The sequence below is a fragment of the Phyllobates terribilis genome, unplaced genomic scaffold (genome assembly GCF_046119375.1).
Source record: "Phyllobates terribilis strain yellow unplaced genomic scaffold, ASM4611937v1 Scaffold_1__5_contigs__length_1240528914, whole genome shotgun sequence".
NCBI lineage: Eukaryota > Metazoa > Chordata > Amphibia > Anura > Dendrobatidae > Phyllobates > Phyllobates terribilis.
Window position 1 is genome coordinate 875,906,636 of NW_027362761.1, and position 13,443 is coordinate 875,920,078.

Here is a 13,443-nt window from a genome sequence, read left to right on the forward strand (position 1 = left end):
TGTAACCGGTCTAGCACATGGAGCTGCACACAGCTAGCTACGTCTGCAATTTTCAGAAGCAGGTGGCCTATTTTTTTTTGGGGGGGGGGGGGGTTGCAACACAGCTGGCTGAGCCAAACGTAAAAAGGTGATAACAGTTGTAAATTAGTATTTATTTTCTGCATATGCAGCTTTATATTTACAAAATAAATGTAAAATATTCAGAATTGCAAAATTCAAAGATACAAAAGGAATCAACTAAAAGAACTTTAGCGAAAGAAAATGTATTTATTTACACAGTCATCAGAATCCATGATGTAATAAAAGAATATATACAAAGATAAATCGTCCAAGGTTCTTGACAATGTGCTTAAGCGTAGCTAGGAATTATATGGCTCACTTTTTTATGAAATGCCATATGTCAACTGTAAAACAAAAAGTCAGACATTAGTAAGACAGTCCTCTCCAGTGAAGTTTATTCTGGGGGAGGGGGTGGAATGACATCATAAGAAATTATATTAAACAAAATTTCAAAAGTCATGAAGGCAATGATTATTTCTTGCTGCTTTCATCACGGTCAAAAATAAAATGGGAAGCATTGACCTTTGTTAGGTCTCAGCAGTACACTTAAAGGGGTATTCCCATCTCCAAGATCCTATCTCAATATGTAACAGATGTAATAACAAAATTAGCAAATACCTCCAATTAGAAATGTAGTACAGCTCTCCTTATTCGCTATGCTGCTTTACCCATGTGCAGGGCATTGCAGTAGCATAGGTATCCATGGTGACGACCACTCATAGTGACAGTTAGTTGTTTGTGGTCATAACCATGGATACTCAAGCTACTGCAGTGCCCTGCACATGGGGAAAGTGACAGTGAACCCAAAGAACTATATGCGACATGCAGAAGTAGTGCTGTTGCAAAGTGTGACATGCAGAAGTAGTGCTGTTGCAAAGTGTGACATGCAGAAGTAGTGATGTTCCTTTAAAAGCATTCAGCAACTATTAGAAGTAACACAAGCACAAGAGACAGGAAGTGTTGTGCTCCAGAAGCATCCAGCAACTAGAGGGGTTAACACAGTCACAGGAGAAGGGGAGTGTTTTAGCAGAGCCCCAGGGGGATTGTGGGGAAGTTGTTTACTGTCTGGCCAGATCTGAAGAGAAAGGTGGCTTATGATCTGTATCTCACAGAAGACAAGGGAACAGAATTCAGGTCAGGAGGGAAGCTAAACAAAGGTCAGTTAGACTCCCTGAGCTAACAGTGTGGAGTATTATCGGCCAGGAAGAGAAGGCCTGGAAGGAAGCCTGTCAGACATCATCTTCCTCATCACACCCTCCCCCCCCCTCCATCTCCATGCAGTATAAAGAATGTTGTGTACTATTGAGTCCTTGTGAAGGAAAAGCCTGTGGTTGTGTATGCATTAAAACTGTGCTGTACTGTGCTACTGGATAATAGACTGTATACTGCTGTGCTGCAAAGGAGACTGTACTGTTATTACTGGAGCCTGTTGCTCAAAGACACATTTGCATTGCACTGGCCGTGCCTCATTAAATGTTACTGTTCTACCATTTATGAAGACTTGTCAGATGTGTCTGGTCAGCAACTGAATCTATAGTGTACCTGAGAGAAGCTGCAGTCTATAGTTGCCCAGAATAACGGTTCCCACAGGATTCCAAAGAATTCATGAAACCCGTCTCGCCCTATCTGAACCTAGCGGCGTGCATGTAACATATACTACATTTCTAATTGGAGGTATTTGCTAATATTATTATCACTACACCTACTACATATTGAGACAGGATCTTGGAGATGATCGGCCATTTTAGAATCTCTTCTGGCAAGTCCGCTCCTCTACTACTAGAGGTTTAAGGGAGGTAGTACCAAAGACTAAGTGACCCAGACAGGTGCAAAAAGGATAAACGCAAATCATTAAGCTCAGAATTGATCCGCAGTTTCAATAATATTTAATAGAATACAAAAATCTAAACTGTAAAAGAAGAACAGTATAGTCTAAGATTTTTTTCCCCAGAAATGTAAAGACCGATTTTGCCTAATATAAAAAAAAAGAAGAAGTTGCTATGGTGAACTAAGCAATTTTATTACTATTATTTGTTCTTTTAAAGGGCACTATAAAAATAAAAGCTGCTCTGTTATTAGTTGCTATAGACAAAGAAAATTTCTATTAGACAGTTTCCATGCATTTTGTTCAATGTAAAACACTGACCTTCAGTGGACACCGGGCTTGAACCCCCCAGCAATGGCACCTAAAAGAGCAAACAAAATAAAATAAATTGTCATTATGGCTCATCAAAGCAACTTTACTTACTTAAATGTTTGTATGTATCTTTTTTGTATTATTGCATGTACTATTACATTTTTTTCTGTTATCAGACTGTTTTTTTAGAGCTTACATGTAATTCAACACAGTGCATGCTGCTAGATATCTCATTCTGTTCTCATATGCTCTGTATGCAGCCTCTTCTCAATCTCTCCTGGAGTTAAAGATCAAATGCATACTCAAAACATACATTAAGCTTAGACATTAAGGGTGGGTGCAGATAACCGTATGTTCTCTATACAATAAAAATAATCTGATTATGCTGATAAGACACTGATGGGTGTAATCTGATTTTCTCGGATGGGGAAAGTTTAAAAAAAAAAGTTTCTCCTTTCAGTCTGTCCATGAAAATCAGACCGCACTTCGATGACATTTTTTCCACAGTGCCATAGATATGAATGGTTTTCCCAAAGACCCATAGACTTGAATGGGTGAGTGCCATCCAATTATTGGAGGTAAATCATGCACGCTGCAATTTTTTCCTTGGATCACTTAGTCCGAAAACATAAAAATCGGACATGTGCACTGCCTCACTGAATAACAATGGCCTAAGTGCGATCCAATGTTTTTGACGGATCTCACTCGGACCGAAACTATGATTAGCTGCACGAGCCTTGTCGCTGGTGGGACGGCTTGTATACTTTTTTTGATCAAAAATAGTTCACTAAGTACCCTATATTTAATATGCAACTTTGCTTTACATTTATATATAATAATGGTAGGGTATGAGATATATTTTTTGTCTTTTGTAGGTTTTGCTTCTTTTTGCTAGTGTGAACATGCTCCTATTTCTTGCATGTGTACCATCTTAGACCTCAGTTCACATTGCTTGGGTTTTCTGTCTTGTTTGCATTCTGTGCAATTTAAGGGTGTGGCATCCCCTTTGTTGAGCTGATTAGTATATATGTAGCTTACCACGGGCCTAGGTGGTCTGGAGTTGGGACCCGGTCCTATTTGTCTACCCTTTTATATGCATTACTTCAACTTTGATATACAGTAAGGTTTTTAATATAGACAGTATAGGTACCGTCCCAATTTAGGGTCACCTTGCCGCTGGTGGGACGGCTTGTATACTTTTTTTGATCAAAAATAGTTCACTAAGTACCCTATATTTAATATGCAACTTTGCTTTACATTTATATATAATGATGGTAGGGTATGAGATATATTTTTTGTCTTTTGTAGGTTTCGAAACTATGATTAGCTTCAGTTATGGCTCATGCAGGTAATCTGATAGAATGAAGATAAAAGAATTGAGCAGCCTGCACTGTGGTGTGTTACATACAAGCCAAAAAGATAGAGAACAAAATACAATGGAAAATCTTTCATTTGCACAAGTACATGCAACTCAAAGTGTTCAAAAGGTGTATATAACCTCAGCATAAGAGAAGCCATTTAATTTGCACTGCAAAGGGATTGAAGCATGCAAGGAAAGAAGTTTTTCTGAGCATGCAGCTGGAATATGGAAGATTTCACACTTTATGGATAGATATAAATAACTGAAAATGTGATTAAAAAAATTTGTACAACCAGTTTTTAGCTTCTACCAGAGGTTACCCATGAAGGAATAATGAGTAAAGCCAGTTGTATCAACCACCCTGATTCAGCAGATGGTGACGTGGCTATTAGAATGGTCTCAATTGTTTGCCCTTTAACCCATGAATAGGGATATACAGGGATTTGGAGGGACAGCCATAAAGGAGCGGAGGCGCCAATTGTTGCAAAATTTAGCGTGTCGACCTCCGCTGCTAGGTAGGTAGACCCAGATATTAGGGCTGCCTAGTGTTTGACAGGGTAGCCATCTATTCTCAATATTTGTGCTTTTGTTTGTTTTTTTTGCATATTTTAAAGCATATCTAATAAAATTATAACTTTTAACGTTTTTTTAATGGTACTTAAAGCCAATAGTGGGATCCTTAAAAAGCAATCCAATACTACTAGAAAGAAGAGGAAGAACTTACGAATTTAACCATATCAGCAACTTCTTCTGCACTACAGCAGAATGGGCTGTCACTAATCAGAACATTTTTACTGAACAAAAACAGAAAAAAACACATTTAAAATATAAAACATTAAAAAAAAATATGCTTTTATACTTTTTTAATAGATCAGTGCATTAATACATCAAAATGAGGGCAGAGAGACTGTAGAGGCTTTACAGGCTTTAATTGTGTTAATCCGTTATCGTATTAAACTAGAGAATAATTGATAAATGTATTCGAGGGGGTTGAAATGCTGGGACCGCAGCAAATCCCAGAACAGGGGTCCCAAAGCTCCCTATGTTAATGAAGGAGTAGTGTATAGTGATCATTGCCCCATTCATCGGAGGGGGTCACATGAGTCAGTTCCTCAGAAATTACTTATTCCCCATCCTGTTCTTCAAATGAACATTTACTACAAAAACACAGAACAGACACCAAGACTGTACAGAAAACAAAAAGATAACTAAGCAAAAGGTCCAGCAGAAAAGACATACATGAGTCTTACCACACTATATCACCACACTCTGACTTCTTATGAAGCATGTTTAGCCAATGTTCATGAGTTTCTTTGATAATTCCAACTGCAAAAGCCTAAAAATAATAGTCAAGTGTTAAGTGTCAAGTTTTCTTCCAGCATCCAATTTTTTCTCGGACAACACACAGACCCATAGAGTGGATCTATTCACAAATCCGTGAAAATCATGGATATGAGCGTGAGATCAGGGAGACTCGGATCATGTCCTATTATGATCGGTGTTTGCGGATCAGAAACAGCCATACAATGGGGAATGCTTTAAAAAAAAAAAAAAAAAAAAAAAACAATATATGACCATTCAGTGGTTGTTTTTTTGGCTTTTTTTTCCACTCCTCAGTGAAAAAAAAAAAAACGGATAAGAAGAAAAAAAACCATAGGTTCACATGGCGTTTTCTGAGGAGTATTTAGAAGTGTATTTACTCCAAAATTCTACTTTATTTAAAAATAATAATAATGAATCTTTAAATATGCTTTGAATACACTTCCAATATCAATACAAAATCCATCATCCAAAAAAAAGCCTCCAAAAATTAAAAAGCGTTTCATGAATCGAAACCTGCTAGAAGAGAGGTTAACTACCTTGAAAATCATTAAGGAAGGTGAAGAGTTCTTAGACAGAGCAGAATTATCTCTTCATGATTCAGAAAGAGAAGAAATTCGAACTGCACCTGACGAAACAGAGGAATGGAAGCATGTGACCCAGAGAAGCAGGAGGATCGAGAGGCAGTCAGCACCCATACTGCTCAGGAACCAGTACCAGGCTCTCACGCAGGAGAACCACGAAGAAATACAGCAAAATAAGACTTTGCCCACAATGAATAACCTTGTAAGCCCTCAGAATCCTCCTGGATGGAGAAAGAAGAATGTTGTGAAGAAAAAACGGAGAGTGGTGGTCATGGGGGATTCCCTGTTAAGAGGAACAGAGGCCGCTATCTGCAGACCAGACATAACCTCAAGAGAAATGTGCTGTCTTCCAGGAGCAAAAATTAAAGATGTGTCTGACAGGATATCAAGACTCTTCAGACCTACAGATCACTACCCATTCCTGCTAATACATGTGGGGACAAATGACACCGCAAGAAAGGATCTGGAAACCATCTGCAGTGACTTTGAAGACTTAGGCAAGAAAGTGAAAGAATTGGGAGCGCAGGTGGTCTTCTCATCCATCCTCCCAGTGGATGGCCATGGAACAATGAGGTGGAATAAGATTCTACAGGTGAACAACTGGCTACGTCAATGGTGCCGTCACCAAGGATTTGGATTTCTGGATCACGGAATGAATTACCTATACGATGGACTACTTGCTAGAGATGGGGTGCACCTTACGAAGACTGGAAAACATGTATTTGGAAGTCGCCTTGCTACACTCATCAGAAGAGCTTTAAACTAGAACAATGTGGGAAGGGAAGCAAAAGGCCAGAAAAAGCCATACAGCTGACAAATACTATTGAGATCTCTGCTACTGGAAGTGGAAAGGAAGAACAAAGACAAAAAAATTTAAATAATAAAAAATATGGGAGGAAGAGAAACCAATCACAAACTAAAATGTTTTTATACAAATGCACAAAGCATGGGCAACAAACAAGGAGAATTGGAACTACTAATGCAGGAAAAGGAATATGATGTCATTGGAATCACTGAAACTTGGTGGGACGATACACATGATTGGAATAAAAGGCTAAAAGGATACAACTTATTTGCAAGAAACAGACTTGATAAACGAGGAGGAGGTGTTGCATTGTATGTTAGAAAAGCATATATCTGCACAGAGATTGAAGCTTCAGAGACTGGGAGTTCTGTGGAAACTGTTTGGGTAAGAATAGAGAACAACGGAAAGGACACCATTGTAGGCATTTACTACAGGCCACCTGGGCAAGCTGAAGATATGGATGAACTCTTTATGTATCAAATGACCAAGTTCTCCAAAAAATATGATGTAGTGGTCATGGGAGATTTAAACTATCCTGACATTTGTTGGGAATCTCTCTCAAGTAAAACTAACAGGTCAAGTAAATTCTTATCCTCTCTTGCTGACAACTTTATCTTCCAAAAGGTAGGGGAGAAAACAAGGGGATCTGCTACTTTGGATCTAATCCTTATAAACAGGGAGGAAATGGTTGAGGAGGTAAAGGTGGCTGAGACCCTAGGAGGCAGCGATCATGCTATTATAGAATTTTGGATAACTAGAGGAGGAAGACATGTGAAGACTCAGACTTCAAGGTTAGATTTTAGAAAGGCAGATTTTAAGAGACTCAGAAAGAGAATAGGAGGGATCCAATGGCTGGATGTCCTTAAGGACAAAAATGTCCAGGAAGGATGGGAAATTTTTAAAAATGAGATTCTCAAAGCACAATCGTTAACAATCCCGAAAAGTAGGAAGAATGGGAAGCATTTAAGGAAACCAGGATGGATGAACACAGAATTTAAACACATGCTAAAAAGAAAGAAAGAAATGTTTATTAAATGGAAAGAGGGAGGCATATCTAAAGAAGATTATAATGCAGTCTGCAGATCCTGCAGGGCACGTATCAGGTTAGCTAAAGCTGACAATGAATTAAGGCTTGCAAGAGATGTCAAAAGCAATAAAAAAGGATTTTGAGGGTATGTCAAAAGTAAAAGAAAAGTCAAAGATGCTATAGGATTTTTACAGGATGAAAATGGAGAAATGGTAAGAGAGGATGTTGAGAAGGCCGAACTTTTTAATTCCTATTTTGCATCTGTTTTCTCTCAGAAAGAAAATGTAACATCAACTGATCTTCACTGTCCTTTTAAAGGCATAGAGGAATCCAAGTTATCTGTAAACAGAAAGATTGTGAGGGAATATTTAGCTAACATAAATGAGTTCAAGTCTCCAGGTCCAGATGAATTACACCCCAGAGTACTGAAGGAGATCGTAAAAGAAATTTTAGAACCACTCTCCATAATCATTGAAAATTCTTGGAGAACAGGAGAAGTCCCAGGAGACTGGAGAAGAGCAAATGTTGTTCCTATCTTCAAAAAAGGGGAAGAAGGTGGACCCAGGGAACTATAGGCCGGTGAGTCTGACTTCTATACCAGGAAAGATCTTTGAACAAATTATTAAACAACATGTATGTAAGTACATGGATAAGAATGAAGTGATTAACCAGAGTCAGCATGGGTTAGTAACTAACAAGTCATGTCAGACTAACTTAATTTCCTTCTATGACAGAATCACTGACTGGGTGGATCAGGGAAATGCTGTAGATATAGTATATCTTGACTTCAGCAAAGCATTTGACAAAGTATCTCACACCATCGTTATTGAAAAAATGACCAAGTATGCAATGGACCAGGCAACTGTTAGGTGGATTCATAACTGGCTTAGTGATCGGACTCAAAGGGTGGTTGTAAATGGCTTCACATCCAGCTGGATGAATGTCTCAAGTGGGGTACCACAGGGCACCGTCCTGGGACCTGTATTGTTCAACATCTTTATCAATGATTTAGATGAAGGAATTGAGGGTAAACTGATTAAATTTGCTGATGATACAAAGCTAGGAGGGATAGCTAATACTAGAGAAGAGAGAGAGAGGCTTCAAAAAGACCTAAATAAACTGGAGCAGTGGGCAGCAACCAACAGAATGGTTTTTAACAGGGAAAAATGCAAAGTACTACATCTGGGCAATAAAAATGAAAAAAGCATATACAGAATGGGAGGAATAGAGCTAAGCAACAGTACATGTGAAAAAGACTTAGGTATACTAATAGATCATAGACTGAACATGAGTCAACAGTGTGATGCAGCAGCAAAAAAGGCAAATACAATTCTGGGATGTATTAACAGAAGCATACAGTCTAGATCACGTGAAATCATTATCGGTCTTTACTCCTCTTTGGTCAGACCTCATCTGGAATACTGTGTACAGTTTTGGGCACCACATTTTAAAAAAGACATAGACAAACTGGAGCAAGTTCAGAGAAGAGCGACCAGAATGGTGACTGGTCTGCAAACCATGTCCTATGAGGAACGGTTGCAGGATTTGGGAATGTTTAGCTTGCAAAAAAGAAGACTGAGAGGAGACTTAATAGCTGTCTACAAATATCTCAAGGGCTGTCACATTGTAGAAGGATCATCTTTATTCTCATTTGCACAAGGAAAGACTAGAAGCAATGGGATGAAACTAAATGGGAGGAGACACAGATTAAATATTAGAAAAAACTTTTTGACAGTTAGGGTGATTAATGAGTGGAACAGGCTGCCACGAGAGGTGGTGAGTTCCCCTTCAATGGACGTCTTCAAACAGAGGCTGGACAGACATCTGTCTGAGATGATCTAGTGAATCCTGCTTTGAGCAGGGGGTTGGACCAGATGACCCAGGAGGTCCCTTCCAACTCTACCATTCTATGATTCTATGATTCTATGAAAAAGCTCATTGAACTTACCGCCTCTAAAAAGCCGTGAACTTAGTCGAAATCTGAGATCGCATTAATAAATCTCGCTCATAGAATAGTAATAGAATAATAAAGAGGGTAACATATTCAGTCTGTATGTTAATATGTCTGACATAGAAAGCTCTTCCTTAACCCCTTCCTGACATCTGCAGAATATGTACAGTGGAAGCCAGGTTTCCATGCATTAACCTGATCCATATATGGTAAAGTTTGGCTGCTTTACATAACTGACACCTGCCTGTAACTCCATGATCAATACCCATGCCAAACTCCTCCACCCTGCCTTGCCACGACAGACATTTGGTATTGCCATAATCATACAAACAGCAAAATAAAATTCATGGGAATCTGTCACCAGACTTTTTCTAACTCAACTGAGAGCAGCATAATTAAGGGACAGAGACCCTGATTCCAGTGATGTATCACTTAGTTTACTGGATGCACCAGTTGTGATACAATCAGAGCTCAGTAAGCTAACTCTGCCCCCACCACTGATTAGTAGCTTTGTATGTACGAAGTATATTGACAGTAAGCTGTTAATCAGTGCTAGGGGCGTGTTTGGACCAAGAGGTATGTGTGCAGCTAGTCGTGTAGTTATATTCTCCCAGCTGAGGAAACACTCATTGTATTGAAACAATAGTACACAGCCTAATAAGTGACACATCACTGAAATCAGTGTCTCAGCCTCTACCTCAAGCCGCTCTCAAACTTGTCATCTTTACCACACAATTAACACTGTAAAAACATAGACCAAAGAAGTGGAAACGTTTAATTCCTATTCAAACCCATAACGATCCCCCTCAGCCTTTTCAAACACATTTTAAGCCAATAAAAACAGCAACTTGTTCGCAAAAAACAAGTCCTCATACGGCCATATCGATAGAAAAATTTACGTCATGGCTCTTAGAAGGCAGATGATAAAAAAAATAAAAGCGAAAAGCAAACTGACAGAATGCAGTTAAGGAGAAATCGATCTCACCTGATCTTTAAATTGCCCATTAAAGCCAAACTGGTTTTCTGGTTTTCCATCTGGCACTTTATAGGTTTTCAGCCATTCGACAGTAGCCTCGAGGTAGCCAGGCTTGTACTTTTTCACATCATCAATGTCTGTAAAAAAAAAAATGAAAAGACTGATGCCAATCATATGCAGTCAGTACATTTGACACAGGAAATTACAACAACCTGCCAATTTGTTAATACATCAATATGTGGAAAAAAGAAGTTCTATTTAAAAACCCAAGGATCTCAGTAGTACCAGTGCTCAGATTTCTGAAAAGCTTTTAATTATCTCATTCTCGATTTAGAAAAACCTCCACCATGCCTATCCTAGCACTCAATGCCTTTATTTCTAGCAGGATTCGGAGCGATCATAAGAAGTCCAAGCAAAGTCAGAAAAAAAAAGAAACAAAATATTATATATATTTATATTACACATCCATAAAAGTTCAATCGGTCAAAACATAAAATTAATTAACCTGATCGGTAAATGATGTCATGAGAAAGAAAAAAGTCTAAAATGCCAAAGTTACATAACAAACATTTTTTTATTTTTTTAGAATTTTCCGATTTTTTTTTCACCACTTAAATAAAAAAAGTATTAGCTATGCATGATTGGTATATCAATAATCATAATGACATGGAGAATCATATTGCCAGGTCACTTTTACCGTATAATGAACATGGTGAATGACAACCTCCAAAAAACAATCATGTAATTGCACTTTTTAGCAATTTCACTGCACTTGGAATTTTTTTTTCCCAACTTCCAGTAGATCACATGATAAAATGAATGGCGCCATTCAAAAGTACATCTTGTTACGCAAAAACACAAGCCCTCATATGGCTATTTTGCTGAAAAAAACAACAACAAAAAAAAACAACTTATGGCTCCTGGAAGAGGAGGAAAAAACGAAAACACAAAGGCAGAAAATAGCTATGTTGGGAAGGGGTTAAAGTAAATTACCAATAAAATGTAAAAACGCATATTAATGGCTTCCTTTTAAACAGATATTGGCAATGCTTGTTGAGGTGACAATTATTACAAAAGCAGAATCAGGAAACGCATTGGCCCCTCAAAATGAGCTGACTAAATGTAATAGTAGGAACATTACCATCAGTTTCTGAGAAGATAAATGAAAGGTAACAATCAAAATTGCCACTTTTGCAACAAAAAAAAAAATAAAAGTCATTATATCCCATTAAAAAAAAAAATCCAGAAAATATATAATTCTTTTTACGAATACTTTACTTAATTCCATATGGACTGGTGAGCGGGGCAGGTGACATTGCATTTACCAATCGCGAAGGTATCCTGGCAAGTATCAGTAGTCCTGATGTCTCCTGCCCCGCTCACCTTTTAATGCAGAAGTCAGCAGAACAGGATTAACCCTTTAACTCACAGCAAACCCATCTAACTCACCACAGATTACTCATTACAACTTAACATTCAGAAAATCGGCAGCATAACCAGTATACAGCGTCGTAATCACTGCAACTGTAATTTAACCAACCATTGAATTTGTCGGCTTCAGGATCTTCAGTATTGATTGCAATAATCTTCCAGTCCATTTCTCCTTCATCTATCAAAGCTAGAACGCCTAGTGGTTTCACTTGAATTATTTCTCCCCTAGAGCAAACCTGCAACACATGATGCATCCTATTAAGATTTTATTACTGAATGGTTTTAATTTGATCATCTAATCTTTCCCCGGCAAGCAATCACGGAGACAACCCTCCGCCTCCCATCTCTATCAATGTTCAAAGATACGCCTGATTGAAGCACACAGCAGCGCTCAGGGCTGTGCGGATCTCGCACATGTTCATCTCTCAGTGTTGTGAACGAGCACAAAGCATATGAGATACCATCATGATTGCTGTGGAACTGCAGAATGCCCTATAACTGGACTGGAAAACAGTGAAGACCACTAAAGGTCTGACACCCTGAACTCTTTAGGATCCTATTGTTTAAGATCGGCTACAGTAAGAATCAAACCTTAAAAGATGGCCATGCACATCAGATGATTGTCAGGCAAACCCACAGATTACAATGTTACCTGCCAACCATCTAATGTGTATAGGGGAGCCCAACTTTACCCAACAGTAGATGTTGTAGTAAAGAATGATAGGGAATGTTGAATTTGAACACGCACAATCCTTTCATTTTCACTTGAGATAATCTGCAGTGTCTGGCAGCAGCTAACTCCCCACAGGGTAAAAAAATGTAGGCTCAGTCGAGCATATGCATGTTTGGGGGTGGTGAGTCTTCGGTCAATGATTGTGGTGTATGGCCACCTTAGACATCAAACCCAACACCCCTCAAAAAAAATTCAAAAAACTTTATAAGGCAAAGAGCACCTTTGAGCCAATTTCACAGACATCAATAGGATCATTGTCTCCGCAGCATTTCGTATCTTTGTCTTTATGATTAGGATCCTCCCAGGTCTGTGAAAACAGATCAAGAAAAATGTATAGGTAAATACACTGCTCAAAAAAATAAAGGGAACACTCAAATAACGCATCCTAGATCTAAATGAATGAAATATTCTCATTGAATACTTTGTTCTGTACAAAGTTGAATGGGCAGACAACAAAATCACACAAAAATCGTCAATGGAAATCAAATTTATTAACCAATGGAGGCCTGGATTTGGAGTCACCCCCAAAATTAAAGTGGAAAAACACACTACAGGCTGATCCAACTTTGATGTAATGTCCTTAAAACAAGTCAAAATGAGGCTCAGTATTGTGTGTGGCCTCCACATGCCTGTATGACCTCCCTACAACGCCTGGGCATGCTCCTGATGAGGTTGCGGATGGTCTCCTGTGGGATCTCCTCCCAGACCTGGACTAAAGCATCCGCCAACTCCTGGACAGTCTGTGGTGCAAGGTGACGTTGGTGGTTGGAGCAAGACATTATGTCCCAGATGTGCTCAATCGGATTCAGGTCTGGGGAACGAGCGGGCCAGTCCATAGCTTCAATGCCTTCATCTTGCAGGAACTGCTGACACACTCCAGCCACATGAGGTCTGGCATTGTCCTGCATTAGGAGGAACCAAGGGCCAACCGCACCAGCATATGGTCTCACAAGGGGTCTGAGGATCTCATCTCGGTACCTAATGGCAGTCAGGCTACCTCTGGCGAGCACATGGAGGGCTGTGCGGCCCTCCAAAGAAATGCCACCCCACACCATTACT

At 39.0% G+C, this 13,443-nt stretch overlaps 1 protein-coding gene across 1 annotated transcript in view; it reads right to left on the bottom strand.

Moving 5' to 3' along the window:
• Positions 1-267: 267 nt before the first annotated feature.
• PPA2 (inorganic pyrophosphatase 2) overlaps positions 268-13,443 on the bottom strand; it is a 29,416-nt gene continuing 16,240 nt past the window's right edge. Inside the window, exons 6-12 of the mRNA XM_073639485.1 lie at positions 12,605-12,691; positions 11,761-11,887; positions 10,230-10,357; positions 4,808-4,893; positions 4,282-4,351; positions 2,207-2,246; positions 268-404 (exon numbers count right to left, since the gene is read on the bottom strand). Of these exons, the coding sequence (XP_073495586.1) occupies positions 376-404; positions 2,207-2,246; positions 4,282-4,351; positions 4,808-4,893; positions 10,230-10,357; positions 11,761-11,887; positions 12,605-12,691 (567 nt within the window). The 3' untranslated portion in view covers positions 268-375. The remainder of the gene's footprint in view (positions 405-2,206; positions 2,247-4,281; positions 4,352-4,807; positions 4,894-10,229; positions 10,358-11,760; positions 11,888-12,604; positions 12,692-13,443) is intronic.